Here is a 23,067-nt window from a genome sequence, read left to right on the forward strand (position 1 = left end):
CACTTCTATAACCAGCCATGAAACGTTACTAGCCAATGAAAAATTCATATAATGCTATTGGTAGCAGCTTAATAAATATGGTCAAAGGGATGTCAGAACACCGTATTACAACAAAAATACGCCCTAAAAGCCTACATTTCAAATATACTACTATACATAGTCTATGCTGTTAACACCACCTAAACACAAAGGAGACAGCAATGAAGTAAGTTAGTATCAGTGTATGTGGTTTGTTCCATTTCTTCTCAATACTCCGTATCAGTGTGTAATTGACATTTTGGTTCAAACAACTTCATTTTAAGATATTAATCTGTATTTTATGTCATAAACCCAGACTCCCCCAGTGACAAAATTTGATTTAAACTATCTAAGCTGAAAACAAACGTCATCTCATCTGATTTTGATTACCCACATTTCTTAGCTTATTCATAGAGTGCTCCCTCCTCCTCCCAACTAATAGCTAATGAAACCTCTGTTCTCTGCATCTGTAATTTTCAGGATAGGGGAGAGGGAGCCCAACTATTATTAAACTATATGAAGAATATTAAAATGAAATTGCACTTACATCATAACTATAGTCTGCATCATTTGTTACTGTCAAGTCTGCAAGGTCTCCAAGGCCCAGTACACTTAATAACACATCATCAGAACCCATGATAAATGACTTGCCTCCTCCAGGTGGAAATGTTATTGGCTCAGCTACAAAGAACAAAACAGTTTCTTTAAGTTCCAATGTACTAAATCAAATGGATTAAAAACTTCATTATTAATCTCTTAAATGCAAAGCAGAGTTTAAAACTGAACTTGTATGTACTACATACTGCTCCAACTGAAAAAAACAGTATGACAACACGCACAGACATGTGAAAACACACACACATAAATACACAATTCTTATATCATGCTTTGTCATTAAATTTCAGCTTACTTTACAGAGGTGTTCAATACGACTGACAAGTGATTTGACCAACATTACTTTACATTGCAACATCAAATGTACATCCCAGGTGTCCAAATTCTCAGCAAAATATTTCATTCACTACACAGCGTTACCTGCCTTCTACTCATTTGCAAATAAGTCTCTGTGCGTTATACTACTCAAATATCTGTACTTGCTCGTGGAAGTATTTATTTATGAGACTACAGGCCTCCTGCAAAACATCTTTTCTATTTAGATTTTTTTAATTATTAAAAAAATGAAAAATCTGTTCATTAATTCTCTCAGCATGATTTTGAATTCTAATTTAAAAATACATTCAACTGATATTTATCTTAGCTAGCTGTGCCTTTCCCAAATTAAAACGTAACATTTATCTTAATTATCATTTAGAATTAATACAAATTATATATAACCATTTATTCTGAATTCACATCTGAATAATAAAATTTCAAATATTCACCCATATTATTTACAATATTCAACAAATCTGTGTATCTCCTATCCACAAATATCAACCTGGCAGCAAAGAACAGGAATAAAGGCTTAAACATTGTAATACTTCAGCATATTTTAGAAGCTGCTTTTACTTATCAGTGTTGCTTTTCTGTGCAAAAATTGGGATGCTTGTTAGGTAGAGTACTTCAGCTACGTGTGAAGATAAGTGCAAACATCTGCAAGATATGTTAAATAATATTTGACATCTTTAAAATTTAACTCGCTTGACATGGATTTCACCAATTTGTAACAGTTACGGCCTCCCTCTAACACCATCCCTTGTTTCTGATTCTCTCAAGAAAAACCTTGAAACTCAGAAAAAATAAAGTTTCCAGATCTAAAAGTCATCCACATCCTGGTTTTTGCCTTACAAAAACAGTTTCAAATAAGAGGACTAATAATCAACACGTGCATCTTTATTGTTCTGTACTGGCACTATCTGAACAGGAACTCATATCCCAGTCAGGCTGAAGAAAAGTAATTAAGACCAGGTGCAAAGTTAAAGATGTCTGGCATCATGTTTATGGCTATGCAAAAGGGAGTCAGCCCAGCTAGGTAAAAAAAAATCACTTTGATAATAAAACAAGTTCTAATGCTTTAGTACTACTGTACTATTAAAAAAGCTAACATTATCAGCACAGGCAACACATCTGTACATGAGACACTATCATCTACATAAAAATAAAGGCTGCTGTTCCTACAATGGCATAAGATCAAATTGTATTCCAACTATGCACGACCACCTCTTCTTAAAACATCCACAATCCACACAAAGGTCTTGACTCATTGGAATACTACATTAAATTAACTCCCCAAAATAACTGTCTATGGCCTCACATGAATAACCTTTTCACTTACATTAATATTTTACTAAAACCCTCAATTTTACCATCTATTCCAAACCACTCACATTTCAGAAAAAGCCATATTTCTAGAACATAACTAATTATTTTCCATGTTCCCACCTATTTACTTTATTGTTTTTTGGGCTTTTTTTTCAGGGACAGGGGATTATCCAGTCATCCATGCTTACTAGATGAGATCAGAATTACTAAGGATTGATTTCTCAGTGAAACTGTCTGAGCTGAGTATAAAAGGTGAAACAAACAATGCTTTTTACAAACCAAGAAATGACATCACATCACTAACATTTTCTGGGCCAATCTAAACTGTGAAATCCTAAACTGAGTAAGAATTCGCCCCTCAGTTACTTCAAAGACTAAGTTTTTCCTGGTTCCTTTCTGACAAAAAAACAAACAAACAAACAAACAAAAAAACACAAGTGGGAAAAAAAAAAGATAAAGGTGACAAAAGAAACAGTTTTTTTAAGTTTGGTTGTCACTGGTTGGTTGGTTTTGTGTTGGGTATTTCCTTTTCTTTTTGTCTCCCACAGAAAGACTCTAATACTTTTGTTTGGAATTTTTAAAACTGGCTCATTCTATTGTATTGAAAAGGTCCCAGCATCCCAAACACAAGCATCCATTTACAAGTCAAACCTCCAAGTCATTATACAACAAAGCAAAAGGAGGCAATATCCTAATCTTAAACTTGAGGACACTTTCCATTCCTGCTGTGATGCTGTGACCCCTATTTGATCTTTAGGACAGGCTCAAAAGGTTTAAATAAGCCCTTGAAGCCACCATACTGTAGTACAATGAATGTCATCTGTCCTTAAGAGATCAACTCTCATATGCTTTATACTGCAAAATGAAACACTACTACAGAAGAACACTACCACATTAAGAATCTATATTATACATTTAGCAAGCTTTATTTACATCAGAGGTGAATATTCCATCTTTTAAAGTTTTGAAACTAATGTTATCTGAAATTTAGAAGCATATTTCACAATCCTAATTACCAATATATATGTATATGCTGTGTAACTAATTTTAATTTATTTGCACATTTTATTTTAAAATAAGACATATTCAAAGAAGTTTAAAAAATGGTTGCAAGTTGCTTTCATTAAAAAAGACAGAAAAGATGTAACTAAAGATGTGTGATGCTATAGCTACTAAAAATAAAGATCCACAACTCCAAATATCAAAACCAATGTATCAATAGAACTATAAAAATGATAAATTTAAATGAACTTAATTCATGTTTTTTCATCATCCAGGTATTTGTCTATCATCAGTATGGTATTATCTTCATAGCATTATATGTTTAACTGGGTTCACAACCAATAAATACCAAGCGTATTTATGTAACTGATGGAAGTTTCTTTGTAGGTGAAGCTAGGTGGAAAAAAATACAATTATTAAATCTTTGCTTGATCAATTCTAATCGGCACTTCTTACCCTTAAGTTATTGACATAATATAAATTAAATCAAGATCAAGCAGAAGTATCTGTACAGACTGAAACTGCTTTAATCTCTAATAAAATACATATGTGCATATATGCTGTTACTGTTTACTCTATGACAGGGGGCACCTTAATCTTGTTCTCCCAAAAATTAGTATATGGTACATCAGAAGCAGCAGTTACTGCTATTTTCTTTGCCAGTCTATGGACTGACACCACCACAATCTATAGATTTCAAAAAAAGAAAACCTGTGAAAGTAGTAATTCTCTGTACAATACATTGGATGGAGAATCATGCTGCACTTGATTCAGTTCCTAGAAGTTATGCAATATGGTGAAGTGGAAAGCCCAGTTTCTCACAGCACAATTTCTTATCCTATTTAAACAGGCACTTGAGTGAAAAAAAAAAACAACAAAGCAAACCAAAACCCACAGCGTAAGAGGTTTAAAACATATTCCCAGCCAATTCTAACCATAGCCTCTTTTTTCCCTGAACCAACTCCTCTCCTTTACAAAAACAGAAAAAAGTGAACTTAATAATAACATCGCTCTGAAAACAAAATTGTCAACCACTAACAAATGTAACCTAGAAGGAATTCAAAAACAACACTAGGCTTGTCTGCTTGCAGCTTTGCATCATATGGAACAGACAAAAATTTTAAAAGTCATGTAATATTCAAGATAGAATTTCTGATGAAACAGCAAAATTTATAATCTTTACTATTATGCAGAAATCATAATTAGCAGATATGATGGTAGAGATATTCATACTACTAATCTTTATGAATAAATCCCAAACTATAATGAAAGACTGAGGGAACTGTAACTGTAGGGTCACATGCCCTTAATACCTTAACAAGGCTAAAAGGCAACACCTAAAGCATGTAAATACTAAACCTAAATATAAGCTAAACATATGTCCAAAAGTTTTAAAAAGTGGAACTTCTCCGGTATGTTTTTCAATTGCACTCCACAGGTAAATTTGATACCTGTGGAGTATTATTTATGACTCATCTTTAAGTCATAAATAACAACAAAGATGGAAAGAAAGGCAGTAAAAGACAAAGTGGGAAGACAAACACTTTTGTAAAATAATAGCGTGGGAGAACAACAAAAAAGCCTCCCTGCAAAATTTATATTTTTCTGCTTGCCAGGTGACAGGCATTTGTGGGGGCAGGAGTGAAGGAAGAACAGGAGAACCAACAGATTATCAGAATCAGTAATAACACAAATTCTTTCCACTTCTAGTATAGCTGATACCATGCCAGGCCTTAAGGGTCAAAGATCATCACAAAGGAGCCAAACCTGAATTCAGCTGAGAACGAGTACATTCTGAGTAGAGGACAGAATTTACATAGTGGTATTCTAATCCTAAAGTTAATACAGTGGAAATCATTCCTTTAGAACAAAAAGTTAAAAAGGGAAATAGAAGATTCTGGACTATTTAGATAAGAGTCTGCTGCTAACTTCCATTGCCTCAGATAATCCTGAAGTTAAAACCAGTACAGTAAAAAAAGTGTCTTTGTACACTTCTGTTTATAAACCAAGAGAATTAAAAAAACCACAAAACATTAAACTTGAGGCAAAGAGATTATTTAGTCTCAACTTAAATAAACACTTTTAAATTTCATTTTAAAATGCAAACTGTGCATCAAATGTAAATACTCACCTTTTTTCTCCTCAATCAATAACACCCTATTTGTAAAAGGTTTTGCTAACAGGGGGAGTCTGCAAATGGGGATTTAAGAATGAATAGTTTCACAACACACTGCTGTACATCAAGTTGTTTTAAAATACTTCTGAAATAATGGTGAGTTACAAAAAGCCACATAAACTCAAGCCATATTCTCATAAAGTCATTTGGGAAGAATTGCAAATAAAGTAATAATAATGTGGCAATCTGCAATTGCATTAAGCTTTATAGAGGGGACAGTATATTACAGTGTGTGCTTTCTAAAAGATCTCCTGAAATATAATAAGTAGCTGAATTTTTTGTACCTTCCTCTGCTCTTGCACCTTCATGATCAGTCATTCTAGAAGAGGGTGACCTAGATTGATTAATGATTCCTGAAGGGATGTGGGGTATCTCATCATCGCCCAGATCAGCTATCATGTCGTGAAGTTTTGTCCTGTTGACTCCTGTAAATTAATGTCAGCAGCAAAGATTCATTTGATTGCTACCGCTTGACTTGGCTGAAGTCTAAAAATCCATTAAACTAATTAAACAAGAATAATTACTGATGGGACCTCCTTCAAATAAATACAATGCTTTGCTTTTGTCTTTGTATATTAATAAAATTGATCTTTTGGAACTCAAAGGAAGGAGTTAATACATCAAATCTGAAAACTACATGCAAACAGTTTTAATTCACTAAAACAAAGAATAAATCCTTTGTGATCTGTAGATCTATTCTACAATTTCCTGCAGGAGAGAAAAGGATCATCTTACAGCCCCACTGAGATGTCAAGCCAAATAATAAAAGAACATTAACTATTAAACAAAATGCAAATTAATTAAACATTTGGTAATAATATTACACAATTTGAACTATACTAAACAATTTAACAATGAAAAACAGAGTGCAAATAAAAACAAGCTTAAAAACAAGGGGGAAAAGCACAGACAATTCATAAGGGGGGGTGCAACAAACAATTAACTTTACCTGCTTTTGAATGGTATTTAAATTGTATAAAATGTTATTAAACACAAGGGCAAGAATGCTTCCACCACTGTATGAAACTGCAGATGCATGTTACACTTATTATCCAAGCATGCCTCTAGAAACAACACACACTGAATTATATGTGCATTAAATTAATTATGTAAACACTAACAAACATGAATAATATCATCTTATTTCTTTAATTATTTCTTTACTGCTTCATCCTTACAGCTTGCATATCAAAAAGTCAAGTTTAAATCCAAGTAGAATTCCAGGGACAGAATCTCTTTAAAGAAAACAATACAAAACATAAACAGCTTTTAATAGATAAAAAAGTCCCTCCTGGGACTGCAGGCAGTTATACTGTAGAACATTTAAAATAATTAAACCCACCATCCAGCCTCTGAAAACCATGCTTTTAAATTTACTAAAATATAAGTTTTTACTATCTTTAAAAGGGCAGATTAGAACTTAATGCTTTCTTACTAAAAATGGGCATATTTGAAAATTATTTAAGAAACAATTTATTATACTGAGAGGGCATGTACCACTTTTATTCAAAATGAAATTTAAATTAAAGCAAAGCCTTTGTTTGTTTAAACAGTTAAGCACTAAAATACACTTTCAAGTGACACCTGCTCATTTCAATTTTTAGACCTTACTGACAAAAAATGCTTAAAATCTACGTGTTCAAAAATAAATATCCATCAGCAATTGAATTATCTGGATATAATGAAGAATTATGTGGAGAGATGGATGACAATTAAAAACATTTTTGGAAGCAGAATCATAGCAAAAGTATATCATGTATACCCCAAGAGGGATACTATATAGCTATTCTCATTAATTCAAATTAAATCTACAAAGCCTGCTACTCAGAATTTGTTTGAGAATTAAAACAGCTTCCAAACATTGCCCTTATACAACAAAAAATATTTCCTGAGTAAGTTTCACTTCACTCACATGTAGAAGTGAGCCCAGAAACCTGTGATCTCAGCTAATGAAGCGAGTATAAAATAAATGAGGACTGTCTCTTTTCCACCAACAGTCACTATGCTGACACAATTACATTTCAATGGTACAACACTTCACTGCAGTTAGCAGGTGAGATCTCCTTGTAGAAGTCCTTCTTAGTATGGCCAGGTCTCTACCATACAGACCATAAACCTAGTTTTTGTCTTTAGTGCACTTGGCTGTCAGCCAGCCACCAACGGTGATCTATTTACCACAATGAACTCCAGAATAGGTTGTGGTTGGTTTGTGTCTTTTTTAAAATAATTTTTACTTCTATATATAAATATAAGAAGTCTTCAACAAATAGGCTTTGGGTTATTTTACAGCTGATATTATAAAGGCGATTAGAGTGTGGGGTGTTTTTTTTTGTGGTTGTTTTTTTTTGTTTTGTGGTTTGTTTTTCTGTTTGTTTGTTTGTTTTTGGTTTTTTTTGTTTGTTTGGTTTTTTGTTTGTTTGTTTGTTTTGCGGGGGGTTCATATGGCAGGAAAAAAAAAGACACAGAAAAAAAACCAACCCAAAAACAACAACAAAAGTATTAAATGATGAAAATATAAGTACTGTCAAAAGATTACCTAAATTAAGGTGCTCTACCCAAAAGAAAACATGAATGCAGACTAAAGCAGAATAAAATCTACTTCTGTTCACTTACTTCTCTCTCCATTTGGAATTAAAGTTACTATACTTGGGCCATGGTTATGAAGACCCCATTACAAAGACAACAATGTAAATGCAAACTAAAGTAGTTTCCAGATGCATATCCAAAAAAGAATGTCTGTCCTACTATGCTGTCCCCAAAGTATTGTAAGAGGCAAGAGTCAATGCACATTTGCACTTTGTGATGATATATATACTACTATACAGAGAAATTCTGATATTGCTCAAAATAAATTCTGATAAAAGTCTGAAATAGACTGAAGTGCAAAGTAAGAGACGAATATTCAGAATGAAGCACATGAATGATCAGACATGACAAGTGGGAATAAAGGTGGCTCACAATACTATTTTCACTCTCAGAATGTTAAAAAAGCTGAGGAAAAAAGTCTATGAATCAAATAAACAAAAGTTATTAAACCTGTCCAACCTCTCATGCGTATTTTTACTGTATGTGGAGTTCTCATTCAATTTGCTCAGTGATTTAGAGGCCAATTTTTATTGAAAAAGTACTATCATGAATGTGACGCTAATGCAGAATCCCAGAAACCATATCTATGAGAATATCTATATGAGCTCAGGGTTTCCCAAAGGAGAATTTAAACTTAAAATGCAAATGCTAAACAGTGACTTATGTGAGCTCACAGTTTTGTGACACACAGTTGTCTCCTAAATATTCTGTTATGTGAACATAAGCATGTTTCAAAATTTCTTTAGATTAAGAAAATACTTCTTTAAATTTTGACAGTGGAACACAATGTCAAAAGACAATACATGTCAAATAATAATTGACAGCCAACAGCAGTTCACAGCAACTGCACAAAAGCAGACAGCTAGGAAAGTTCTGATAATAACGTTGCAAAGTTTTAAATTTTGCAATTATATATTTCACATAGAATAATTACTACTTATTTTACGTAACAGAGACAACCTATTTAATCAGCAATGCAGAATGCTGGCATTTGCCAACTTTTGATATAGTAGTTATCTTTGTATGCTCCTCTTCTGGAAATTTTGACTTAGAGATGGAAAAAGATTACAGAAATTGTCAATTGCATAGCAAGGAAGCAACAACAGCAGGAAACAGTTTTTTTTCTAGACAAGCCAAAATTATGCCACTATAACAAATCTGGAGGCCTGAGAAGAGTTTTTCATACAATTTATAATCCTAGAACACTACTACTTGTCCCTGTTTTACAGCTGCTTACCTTGCACCAGACAAAAGTAGAAACTAACCCATGTGCTATATGCAAAAAGAGTAGAATCAAAACAAAAGCAAGGTTTCAAGAACCTTCTGCATGAGGTAAACTAAATGCACAATTTTTGAGAGAAATATAAAAATCACCTAAATATTTTTCCCCCCAGAATTCAAAACAACTGCTGTTATTTTGCAGCCACTGTGCTTACAAAAGTCTAAAATGTGAAGTTTAGTAAGAAAATTTCAATTTAAAATAGTCCGCTTTATTATTAAAAGGAGGTTTGTAACCCTACAAAATACTGAATGTGAATTTGGTGTCAACTGCTGATTTACATGTTAGATGAGGACATCCAGAAGCACCCAAATTAATACTGTAAGTACTAATCAAACAAAAAACTAGGTGAAAATCCTTACTTCAAGGATTCTGTATTTGTATGTGTTTACATGCAAGTCATGCAAAATTGCTGAAAAAAAAATCAACATGCACTGAATTTTAATTTGTTAGATGTTAAAAAGTAAATTAAAATCTTAATAATTGCAGAATTGTTCAAGAAGTGTTGTATTTTCACTATAACTTAACTTAGTTAATACATATTGACACAATTTTTCCGATCAAAAGAATAAAAGAAAAATATTTTTTACTAAATAGTGCCAGAAACTGTTATACTTTCAAAACAAAAACACTGTAATCAAGGGACCTTCTCTATAGTGAAAGTCATTTAATAACACTTTGTCCACTAAATCTTTGTAGAGTTAATTATGTAAGTTGCTAAAACAGTTTTACCAGGAACTTCAATATTGAAGTTTGGTACAACTTACATAGTTCAAATATGTCAACCGCTCTGAAAACTCTTGAAGAGTAAGGAGGTGTCAAGCAAAATGTGGTAACTGCACAGAAAAGTGAAGGGCTCCATAAAACAAAAATTATATACTAAATAAAGCCACCAAAAAGTTAGTATTTACATTACAGGCTTTTTTTAATTCTCATGGCCTTAGATTGCAAAAATAATTGCAAGCCCATAAACAGCAATCATAGTGTGATTCAAGGTCATGTTAAAAAAAACAAACAACAAATAACCCAACAGAAACCTCACCCCCAACAGCACCATAGTATTATACTTTAAGAAATAAAGTTTAAATCTTTCACAAAACTTCAGAGCAGGAATACACTCAAAATCTAAGTTGTTCATTATTTTAGCATCACATTTGACAGCATTTAGCTCTCTTTACCTATTTAACCTTAATTTTTTATGTATTTTCAAGATTTCTCATGTAGGAAAAGGCTGTCAAAGGTTTTGACATATTCACATTCAGCAGGTAGAAAGTTAAAGTTGGTTGCCCCCATTAGAGAAAAACGATGCTTAATGAAAAAAAACAACACAACAAACAAAAAACAGAACTAGTGAGAAAAAAATGTCTTCTATATAGATAGGCAAAAAAGTGTTGCATTACAAGATTCAGAATCTGAACTTACTCTTTACCCCTTTCTTCCCTTTTCGTTCCTTCTTGTACTGTTCCTTCAGTTTACTTATAAGTCCCTGGTCTACATCCCAAACCTCAGCAGTTGGGGACAGGTCATCTTTGTCTACATGCAGCATATTATTAAAAGAAAAAAAAAAACAGCAATTGGCAATGCAAGCTGTTGGCTTACTATGACAGCTGTATAAGAGCATTAATAAAAGTTCTTAGTAAATCTTTACTTTAAAGGTGCAGTCTCAGTTTTAAGTTTACAAAACACTAAGTCTTATTTCATAGTTTTCCAAGGCACTGTATAATAGCAGTTAGATATTTAAAAATTTTACGTCAATTTGTTACTGAGGAGCAAACAAATGAAGCTTCATAAGAAACTGTTTATGTTAGATAATGAAAGATACACAAAATTCACTGATGTTCAGAAACAACTACTGCATCTTTAGAAAGACAGTGTTAAGAAATTATTCAGCCAGTGTTGAATATGCAAAAAAAAGTATTCATGCTGTATCTCTCATGAAAATGCAAGCTGAGTAAGTCAGTGCCAGTTTATTTATGAAGACCACCATGCATCCTCTCACACTCACTCTACACACACAAGAAAGATACCTTGGTCCTACATATAACCAGAGAAACAAGTCTATAATACAGCTTTTTACATAAAGATGAAGGAAAGTAATTCACATAAGTGAATAAATTGACATCCCACTGCATTCCAGTAATTATAATTAGCAGAAATACACCATAAGGTTTCAGAACCTTTTTCTGTTTGACAAATGTTGCAGTCAATTATTCTCTAAGAAAAGTCAAGTATCCACTTTTCTGAACTACACATATCAAACATTTCTGGAAACACAGAATTAATAACAGGATAAACTTGTTTCTAAGACAACGTAAAGGTAATATTTGCAGAAGCACTTTTGCTAGAAGACAACTAGGCAGCAGACAGACCTGGTTTGTCTGCCAGTTAAGACTACACTCATAAATTCTTTGGACATAAAATCATAAACTAAGTCCCTAAGTTCTTAACTTTCACATGCCTACGTGTTCAGTGATTTCATAAAACTGCAATTTTTTAAGTTATAACCACAACAGTCACAAAAGTGCACAAGAGGAGCCATACATAGCAGAGACAAAGAAACATGCATTTAGGATGCAAACCAGTAGGAGTTTTCCAAGTACATGTTTCATGACAAAACATGACAATGCATTAGAAGATATTCTAGGATATTGATGTGTCTGCCAAAAGACCATCATCTAAATAGAGACAATTGATGACAGAAAGAAACAATCTTCATCAAAGAGGTGGAATATAGAAATGGCATGGGTGGTGAAGGCATGAAACGGGCAACATAACAGCCAAGTCCTGAGCTGTACACAGAGAATTGCGGAGAGAGGAATGGAACAGTAACATCCTACAACAAATTGCGGCTACAGCTACCAAACTGCAAAGACAAAGAACTCAATCTTTATGATCACAGGGCCCAAACGCTGACAAAGAATAGCAATTATTCAGGAAACACAAGAGGCACGGAAAGATAAGTCAGAGGACATGCCCAAACAAAAGGGGAAGGAAATTAGGAAAAACAACAACAACAAAAAACCCAAAAACCTAATGAAAGGAAAATCAGTTAAGAATAAATTAAAAAAAAAAAAAATCCAATACACCATCAATAAAAGAAAAATAATCAGTTAGGTTGCAAGCAGAGAAGCATTTGAGAATTAAACTGAGCAAGGTCCTGAACATATGTAACAGCAATGTAATGCTGCTGTACAGAAAAAAGCAACAAAATGGTCATTCTGTTATGTTTGAAAAGTAGTCCACATCATTCACTGATGGTGATGACAAAGTGGAAGTATCATTTCCAGTCTGTGTTCTACACTAGAAGTTTAGAAGATGTCTCTAGACTGCAAAAGAAACAGGGTATTTAGATATCATGACAAAGAATTTTAAGGAACTGGGTTCATTCAATCAACAGAAAACAGGAAAAACGTAAGTCTGCAAATATAAATACTCAAAAACAATGGCATTGGCTGCTGAGATACGGGTTGTAAACACAAAACTAGATAAAACACCAATTTGGATTAATCAGAGAGGCTATGCCTAGATACACTTAGCTATTTCACAACAGAGTCATTTAACCAGAAGACCCTCGCAATTCCCCCCTAGTATTAACTTCATGAAACTGCCTGCAGTGTTTATAACTGTGGGAAATGGTTCTACTCCTTCCCCACATAAGTCTAAACAAAATGCCTTTGACATCAGGACAGTGCAGCGGATCCATGATGTCCAATACCATTGTGGAGAAATTTAAATTTTTTTTTTAATATTTATTTATTTAAAAGATGACCCAAGAGACACTGAATTCCAGTCACACTCTGCCACACAGAATTCTTGGCATAGTCAGTCATTCTCTGACTCATTGGCCATCTGCAAACAGCACTTCCAAGTTTCATGGAGATGAGAAATTTGTTGATGAACTCATAGTTAGTCATCAAAATCATAAACAGAATAAGAATACTACATAATATACAATATCTGTAATATGTAAGATAAAACATGGAACATGCTGCATACTTCAATTCTTTATTTAACACTGTTCCAATTTGCTCAGCTTTCACTATTTTGAAGATAGGCTGTTCCTAAGTAAAACATTTCACATGGCAGGACACCTTAAATTACAATGCCTGAAAATACTAAGACTCAAAGTATATTAAATGAAGCACAAAAAAAAAAAGAAGAAGAAAAAAAAAAAAAGATTGTGTTCATGAAAAGCTGTATTATAGGGACAAAAAAAAAGAACCCACACTCAGTGGCTCGTCTGCAGAAGTCTCCAACAGCAAAAATGTAACTATCAAATTTGGCAAATAACTACTTTAGTATATCTAAAGTTACATCCATGGATAATACTTTTATGATTATTTAAAGTTAAAATAAAGCAAGATTAAGCAATACGTTTACATTGTAAACAATGGAATTTTGGTTTCTAGATACTAAATAAAAGCTTTATAAAGAAATCCACATGTAAACATTAACATTTTTTTCCGAGAGCCTAAATCTTTGCAAGAGTAAGACGCAACAGAGAATACCAATGACAGGAAAACTAACACAGGAAGAAAAAAAAATGAGAAGAAAACAGAACAGAGCAACTATTTACATTATGAAGATAAGAAAAAAATAACTTAGAACCGAAATACTGAAGTTGATGGTCCATGTAGTTATTTAGAAAGTAACTACAAGTATTCATTTAAAAGAAGGTCCCTATCAAAAAGTAAATAAATGGATGGACCTGGGCATTTCAAGTAATAAACAGTTTTATATAGTTCAAAATAATGTGACAGGCTAAAATAAATTTATTTAGGCAATGTATTATTTTAGAAGGCATTTAAGTGGGACAATATTTTAAAAGTTTTTTTGATAGGTAATAAAGACACTTTGACTTGAAATATTTCAGATTTATACACTGATCTTTAAAGAACTGACACTTAACACCAATACCTGATGGACTGTATCCTTACAACATTCATTTAAGAAAAGAACTGCTGTACTAAAATTGGTGACATACTCTGAAAAAAGCATTGCTGCTATATAGGTGGAAGTACATCTTCTGACTCATTTAAATAATAAGTCAGTACAAAATATACAACTTATGGATATTGCCTTTATATGGCAAAACTCAGAACACATCCTTTTTAAGATGGAAATAGGCTTATGCTTTTCACCTCCTCCCCACTTCCTTGACTCTGACATGAGCATTTTAGTAACAATGGACTTATTGCAGTCAAACCAGTTATCACAAAAAGGTGGTCATAACTGTGTACAAAACGCCAACATTCTCTTACTCTTGCTACAGGTCTGTTTGAACTGTGCTTATAACGACAATCAAACCTGTCCTCTGAAAAGCATGGTGGGTCAATTTGAGTTTTAAAATAGGTTTTTAAATTTTATTGTCTGTTATTTTTAAGTTTAGGACAGCAACTGAACTGCTTGAAAACAACACTTAAAAACCTAACTTGCAAATTCAACAGTGCAGTAAATCAGAATCCCCCATTCTGGGTAACTACCTGAGAAGATGACAGAGATATAAATAGGCTGCAAAGTAATCTTGGAAAACAATAACTTGAAACTTCAACGGACAAGCTAGTTCAGTAAGTTTCAGCATTCTGCTGTGAAATAATGGATAAATCTTTGCATTAATTGTAGTATCAAGCTGTCTTCAAGCTGCCTTTCATCTTATGCACAATAGCAATAAGACTGATGCTAGAACTTTCTGCATGACTATACATTTGAAAGCATGTTGCACACTGAAAGACAAAACCTTGGCTTCAGGGTCTATGAGATGTCTTATACCAAGAGATTTGCCTGTTGGGCTAAAAAAAGATGACCAAGAAACAAATCAAATAATATCATCTTCAAACGGAAACACCACAAAGCAATTAAAATGCTTCTAAAAACAGAAAGGCATTACTAAAACTAAAAGCAATGGTTTGTCTGGCTTCATCTTCCAATTAGCAGTAAGATTGAGTTTTAACAATAAAGGTGACTAACCCTTTCATACCAATTTTCAGGATAGAATGCTTTCTAATCCTTGGTACCTTCCCAATCAGGCCTGGATGATTTTCCTGGAAGATGTGCCAGTACTCTGATTTCTGTTCACATTCTCTTTGCTCACTGAGGTGTTTATCTAAGTATGACAAATAATTGTCTCAATAAAATAAAAGGGTCAAACAAGATAATCTAGTGGCACCTTTTGTCCTTACAGTGCAAGACTTCCAGCACACAACCCCAACACTGCCTGAGTGTTCAGAAGCTAAGATGATCCATTTCCAATTTTCAAGGGAGATGTGAGTTACTCAGTTTATTATTCCTTTTCCTGCCCAAATTCTGTCCCTCTTTCAGTTTCTTCTTTTGAAATTCACAGGCTTCAGGAGTTTGACTTAGCATATTTTGTTTCTCATCAAATTAATAACCTACTTAATTTTATTATCTACCCTAAAACATACTGTTTCAGCATCCAATACACTACTATTTAAGCATCAGCATTTTATCATCACAATCATCCCACACATCCACACCCTCTTGGTAGCTGTTCCACCTTTACGTATTATCATGAAGAAGTATTCCCTTATTTCTAAATGCTTTTGTTAGCATCTTACCCCACTCTGTTCCATCTCCTGAACTGCGAGCTTCTCCAGCTCCCTCACCATCTTCAGCTGTCACTAAAAAATCAAATTCTTTCAAAGCTTCTTCAGTATCAGGGTCATCTGTAAGGTCAGCAGCTAAACCTTCATTACCAATCTGTAAGAAGATAAAAGATTTTTCTGCATTTGAATAACAAACAGCTTTTTCTACTCAAATACTTAGTTTAGAAGGTATTTAGATTACTTTCACTGAGACCTTGGTTGCAGATGAATATATTTTTCAACACAAAATGCAGCAGAAGACACATATTTAGTCAGATCTAGAGCTGCTTATAACAAAAAAAAAAGAGCAGTGCAGTCTAGTGATCACTAGGAAATGAAAAGAATACTGACACCAGGTTTTCCCATAAATGGGAAAATTTTGTTGATGTTCTTGCAATATCAACAGCTCTACTGAGATTTACAAACTGTGTTTTCTACTGGTCCCGAAGCCCTTTTTTCCTTTTAGCTTTCCTGTCTATTTCAGTGTTAAGCATAAGCTTGCAAAATATGGCATTTTCAGAAAAGTGCCTTTTTACTAGATCTACCATACCTCCACCTTAAAAAAACCAGACACCCTCCTAACTAAGGCATCAGTGAATAAGTTTTCTCTCAATTCTGAAGGTGAAGAACATTTTCACATGGTAACCTTTTGTTATGTTCTTATGACTTGCAGAATATTCTTCCACTTTCAGAGAGAGACAATTTACAAAAATAACTATAAACTATCCTACTTTCTACAAAAAACAAGCTTTGTGAAGAGTCAAAAAATGAGTGTAGTGTCTTCATATGTGCTTGGAGGTTTACGTCCTGGATAATTGTTTTTATCAGACTTATCTACTGCCTTAGAACAAAAAAGATTCAACCGGTTGCTCAATTAATCTCTTTACCAGAAGTACAAGTTAATACAAAAGGCGTGGTGGAAAACTCTTCCTGACAACTGGAGATTAAGACTTGCATCAAGCTGTGGTAATGCTGCTAGCTATTTAAGAGAATTCCATGCAGCCAGAGGGGCCATCACGCTACAGAATACTCTACTGAGCAAAAAGTAATAAAGCTGTCAGTATAACATTCATAAATCAGCCTCTTTACATAAAGAAACCCTAGTGACAGGGAGAGTCTTCCAGCACACAAGGAGAAAGAAGCAAAAAGGAATAGGTAATATAGTCTTCCCTACCTAGAAATCATGGAATGGAAAACTAGAACACAAAAAACTTAATTGAAACTTAAACAGAAGATTACTGGAGACAAGTCTCTGCTACGCTCTTAATGTACTTAGTAAAAAGGAAAAATTAAACGCTTATTTGGCATGGAACTGATTTTTTTTTTCCCCCCCATTACATAATTTAGTTTTTTTTAAGAAATCGCTCCTATCTTCCCCAAAATTCAGACAGGAAGCACATCATATTGTGCTAAATTTGCCTCATAAAGGAACTCAAAGTACACAAAGAAGCTGAGATGGCCAAATTAGTTATCTCTTTCAGCAGTTAATTCACATTTGCAAACAGGTTGGTTGGTTCTTTTTTAAGTTTTCAAACTAGAAAACTACACCACCAGATTTACCGATTATGCATCTGCTTACAACCCATTCCGATAGAAAAGGTAAAAGATACATTTTAACATGATACATCTGTAATCACCTGGGGAAAAAAAAAATCCCTTTTTAAAGGGCATTTCAGATCTCTATAAAAAAATTTTAAAAGTATTTTACTTTGTGTTTCTTATTTATCCGGTGCTTTTCTTTTCCTTCTGCAATATCTTCTATCATGTCACTCTCTTCTTCTTCATCACTATCATCTGCATTTTCTAAGAAGTTAAATGTTTCAAGAACATCACCAGAATTCCTACATAAACAAACACATTAACGGAGAATCTGTTTTACTTGCTGAAGAGATTTTAGAAGATCAGATGAAATGCAATTGCTATATAACAGCTTAGGAGCTTTAAAACTAGCAAAACAAGAAATGGTTGTTATGAAGCAGTTCCTACAGCTGCCTAATCACTTATACAAGTATAACTCAACAGAATCTTTCCTTATATAACAACTCCAAAGTGGTTCTATGACATAAATTCAGCTTCAATACACTACATATTTTCCTGTATATAGTATGTGTGGAATACATATACCTATGTTCCTATGCATTATCAATTTCAGTTAAGTTCATAATCATAAGTAGTCAGCTACACTCACAGGTATTGAGAGACTCTAGATCTGGAAGTTCAACAGAAACTGACCAGTACATATCAATGACTACATAAAACAAACTTAATGCATTTCTTATCTCTTCACTTACCGTTTGATTTCCTGTCCCTTTTGCTTTGATGAAGGAGATTCACCCCCATTGAGGATCTGTTCTAAGTTCTTTGTCTCTACTGAACCATTTGGTTCTGAATTGGAGAGCCCAAGTAAAGACCTTACCCGCTGGGAACGTACATCCAATATTGTATCTGTGTAACCTACTTCCTGAAGATACCTAGATGCATCAAGAGAAGACAGAAAGGGTAAAGCGTATTCGAGGGAGAAGGAAAGAAAATAGTATTGACTGTTAAAAATTAATCCCACTATTGTATTGTTTATGGAAAATAAGTTTCATTGCTATCCATTTCATACAGAAGACTGTACTCTCCACTGCTTAAAAGTTCAAGACTACGAAGTCTTGGAAACTGAACCATTATTTGCCCACCTCAATTACTGCATTTCATAGAGTATTTAATTTCATATATACAGTTTGTCATACTTCAGGAAAACACTTGAATACACCAATATTCAACAAGACTACTTACTGTCTTAGTAACTGTCTGCCTTGCTTCCAGGTCAATTGGCTATTCTGAGGTACTGCAGGAACCTCCATATCTTTGGTTTCTTCTGAAAGATACAGTGTCATAGTTAAGTGGGGTTTTTTCTTTTGGTGGTTTGTGTGGTTTTTTTAAAAGATCAATTTACTTTTTTACAAGACATCAATGAAAATAAAAGCAAACCTCAAAAAAAAAAGCTTTAAATCAGATGCAATCTAATGTTTAAATTAGATTAAAACAGTGGGTTTTAATTTAAAATAATTTTTTTCTAATTCTTTACTGAAGCTTCAAGCAAATTCAACAGAACAGAATCAGTTAAAAAATCCTGACCTCATAACATGCAGAAACTGAATTAGAAAAACATTTAACTTGTACACAAAAGAAAACTTTGCCCTGATCAGCTGAAGTTCTACTGCTAAGAAAACAGGTGCTTTCTTTCACAAAGCAGAGACACTTAGAAAGCAACACGGAAAATACAGTTAAAATAAGAGAAGCAGTAACATATTTCAGCATTTTGATAAAACAAACATGTCAATTTAACAAAAATTCCATCAGCTAACTATCAACAACAAAAATCTAGACCCACTGCAGTTTTACTATTGTAGGGACTATAAAACATAATACAAACTAATAGTTTAAGGATTTTAACATCTAACTTACACTGCTTTTAAACACATACAAAAAAGCCCTTCAAGCAAAAAAATGAACAATGATCTCCAGTTTCAACTGGCTATAAAAGTACCCAAAATGTGGCACTTCTACAGCAGAAAAAACCAAACCACAACCAAAACCGAAAAGGAGGGGGAGGTATATAAAAATGTGTAGACCACAATTTTAAGGCACATTACATAAATGCAGGCCAACAGTGTGACTTCCCTAAGACCTACATTTCTAGAGAAGGCACATGCAATTAAGTAGTCCAATGCTGCTATGAAAAATGCTTTCCTCTATCTCCAATATTGTAAAAAGCAAAACTGTTGCAAACAACTTTATATCTACATTGCAAAATCAGATGCCAGTAAGGATAGCACCATTTTTTCCCTTAGGACTTTTTTCCTTGATTTCAGATAAAAACAGAAACTCAACTATTTCTTATGTTTATTCTGCACTTTTGCTTTCTTTCTAGATACATGGCAAATGGCAGAAAAATATTAAATCCATAAAGAAGAGGCATTATAAGAAATAACGAGTAGCAGCGGCTAAATAAGGAACTGTCTAACTTTAAAGCTTTCTTTGACATTCAGATCTCTTTCAAAAAAGGAAAGGTCAATTACTTTTTATGTTCATATTAAACAATATTAACCCAATACTACACCTTTCCTAGACATCATCTCTGTAACATACCTAAAAAGGAAAGCTGCAATAAATTGGAAAGATCAGATCTAGAATAGTGTACAAACACATTATAATAAAACAGACTATTGTAAAAAAAATTACCTGATTCAAAAGTTGGCATTTTCAAGTCACCTTGGTTCAATTCTGTGCCATATTTTAATTTATGATATTTTGCCCTAAAGAAATATGCAAATGTTTAACAAATTAGTACATACTGCTTTTATAAAGTCAAAATATCCTACCATTCCCATTTAAAACAACCACACTAACACAATACAATTTATCCAAATAAAACTTCTAGAGATCATATCATACAACTATATCTTGTCTTTCAAGAACAATTTTGAGTTAACCTTAAAATTATTCACAATTATGAAATAACTTTTATCTAAGAGTTTGGAATGTTCTCCAAGGATGTGTTATTTTTCATGTGTGTCAGCAACTAAGATAACCTTCCAAAAAGCAGTTCAACTATTTAGCAAAAATTATTGTTTAGTTGTGTTGCTGTCACAGCTAGCCCATCACACTCTGATGAATTCCTGTCTATTTGCTACCTTGAATTGCCACTTCGATTTATCTTCTGCTCTGTCTTTCCTTATCGTAAGAGATCTTTCCCTCTGAAGAACCATGTTAAGAGTGCTAGATTTCTTCATCATAGGTATTCTCTTACTGATTCTCTGTTCCTCATTGATCAGAGGTTTACCCTCCCAATTCCTGCTCAGTTCACCTATGCAAACATGCCTCATTCCTTCCTTTCTCCCGATCTCTGATCCTCTAACCTCTCTTTCTTCACCACTTTAAAAAATCTGTCTTTAAAAATCTACCTTTATCATAAACCTTTCACAATTTGACTTTTGTTTCATAAAACAAAAACACCTGAAATCTCAGGAAAAAGAACTCTATGTATTCTGCAATAGAGTCTAAGTGAAAAATCTCTGCAAGAAATGTTAGTAGCCACATTTTAAAGAAGTCTCTATAAAACAAAGCTGTCTTCATAATTCTAAATTAAACATCTGAGCAAAGTTTTAAGAATAATTGAACCATATTTAGCTCCCACCAACTTTAAATACTACTCTCAAATACAAAAATTATTGAGAAAAGACACATAATGGAAAGCATGCTGGACAAACCCAAGGATTTCTAACAAATTTTCTTGGCTGAGTCACTGCTGCAAGTTTTTCTAAATTGAAGGTAAAAGCTCATCTCAAATGCTGCCTGACATATTGGAAGATTTTATCCTAAATTACAGAAGTTTCTGCTAAATTTACAATTAGAAACAGTCCCACCAACAAACTGTCAGTAGATGGCACTACTGACCCTTTAGAGCAAGATAAAATCCTGTATTTCTCAGCAATTACATTTTAACTGAAAAACGAAGGCTCCTGAAGGCTAGTGACCCTAATCTTACTGTCAAATTAAATAATTTCTTTTTCATTATTTGTCAATATGTTCATATTTCATACATGCACTAGTAAGAATGTCTGCCCTAGGTGCTTTCTTTAAACCAAGAAACAAAGTTTTGTTCCACATTGTAATAGGGCAATGTTCCACCAAGCTTTCCAGGTAAAACATAGATACTATGATTTATGTATCCAATAAAGTAATGTACATTTAGGGGTTAAAAAAAAATTAAGTTAAATAAAGCTGATGAAATGTTTCTGTTCAATTAAATTGAAAAGCCAATCTAAATTGGTTCAGTTGAGAGCTGTGGCAAATAATATTTAGGGCTAGTTGTTTCATTTTTGTGCTACAATTCCAAACATTAAAATTCTGCTTTAATTTTTTTATTAGAGAAGATAATAAGGTACCTGATCTAAAATTATACCAAGGACTAGCTACTACAAATAAGGCAAAATAAATCTTAATTAATTCCAATAAACTATTTGCACACATACTCATCTCCATATTGTCACACAAAAAAGGGTAATTATATCTCAAAAATCACTAACAAGCTACCATGTTGTTGACAAGTCAGTGATGCTACTCTCCCACACCACAAAGTAACTGAATTCTACAGGAGGCATCTTTTGAATTGAGTATTGTCTTGCTATTCTTCTAAGGCTAGGTTTCCATGAGTGAAAAAGTAGGAGAAACAAAGCCCGAAGTTGATGTAACTGCTTGCTGCTATTCAGCTGTTGAATCCTACCATTAGTTGCTCAGAGTATACAAGAGAAATCTGACTGGGTCTGCAAAGCACTGTAAAGGAATATCCACTCGCTACAAACAAAAAATCCCAGACATAACTACTTAAGGCCTAATCTTATTACAGAAATTCATACAGAAATACTAAAATATTTAAGGACACTGAAAAAGAGTTTATTTTCCCAAAACTTTATCACACCTGTTGCACACCTACTTAAGACATCAATACTTCAAATACCAAACTATTTTGTATGTTACTGCATTTTATTTAATCTTACACACTGGTGTCTTGTTTCACACCCTTCTGCAAAATCATGATAGTCATCATTGCCTGAATGTGTTTGACTCCCTAGAATCCGATATTTCTCTGCATGAAACTTATTGGCAGTGTCAGGGAGTTAGCAACCAGAAGAGAAGTGGTGGAAAGAATCAGGTGCAATATTGAGAATTGCTGTCAACAATTTTCAGATCTGAAATTCTCAGAATTTATTTTGCTTTGGGGCTGGTTCTTTTTAATTAGTTGTGGTTCTTCACTCAGAGAAACAATGGCAAGAAAGTAACATCTATTATCCTGAACTCTTCATTCAGGGCAAAAAAATCAAGAAACTAATTTACCAATTCTTGGATTATTCACTGACAAGTCACTACCTGCCTGCTTCATAATCCATCATACTTCCACAATTAGATCCCTTCAAACTACTGGGTATTTGTAGCAAAAAAATAACAGAAAGCTTCCTCATCGCTTCCCACACGTTGACCAATCAAACCCAGAGTTTCAGTTCCTGTTTTTAGTAATCTTCATGACAATTCTGGCTGGGTCTTAAGCATGGATTTTTCTCTTGAAAAGTATGCAGCACTGGCTTGCACCCACT

General features: G+C 33.5%; 1 protein-coding gene across 4 annotated transcripts in view; it reads right to left on the reverse strand.

Moving 5' to 3' along the window:
- Positions 1 to 23,067, reverse strand: part of STRN3 (striatin 3) — a 54,504-nt gene that overhangs the window by 9,676 nt on the left and 21,761 nt on the right. For 2 of the 4 annotated variants that reach the window (XM_051622369.1, XM_051622367.1), the window contains exons 3-10: positions 20,156 to 20,229; positions 18,707 to 18,788; positions 18,217 to 18,396; positions 17,634 to 17,766; positions 15,899 to 16,040; positions 10,746 to 10,856; positions 5,743 to 5,883; positions 566 to 699 (exon numbers count right to left, since the gene is read on the reverse strand). In XM_051622369.1, the coding sequence (XP_051478329.1) occupies positions 566 to 699; positions 5,743 to 5,883; positions 10,746 to 10,856; positions 15,899 to 16,040; positions 17,634 to 17,766; positions 18,217 to 18,396; positions 18,707 to 18,788; positions 20,156 to 20,229 (997 nt within the window). The remainder of the gene's footprint in view (positions 1 to 565; positions 700 to 5,742; positions 5,884 to 10,745; positions 10,857 to 15,898; positions 16,041 to 17,633; positions 17,767 to 18,216; positions 18,397 to 18,706; positions 18,789 to 20,155; positions 20,230 to 23,067) is intronic. The other 2 variants (XM_051622370.1, XM_051622371.1) reach the window with 2 other exon arrangements.

Source organism: Apus apus, chromosome 5, assembly GCF_020740795.1.
Source record: "Apus apus isolate bApuApu2 chromosome 5, bApuApu2.pri.cur, whole genome shotgun sequence".
NCBI classification, from domain to species: Eukaryota; Metazoa; Chordata; class Aves; order Apodiformes; family Apodidae; genus Apus; species Apus apus.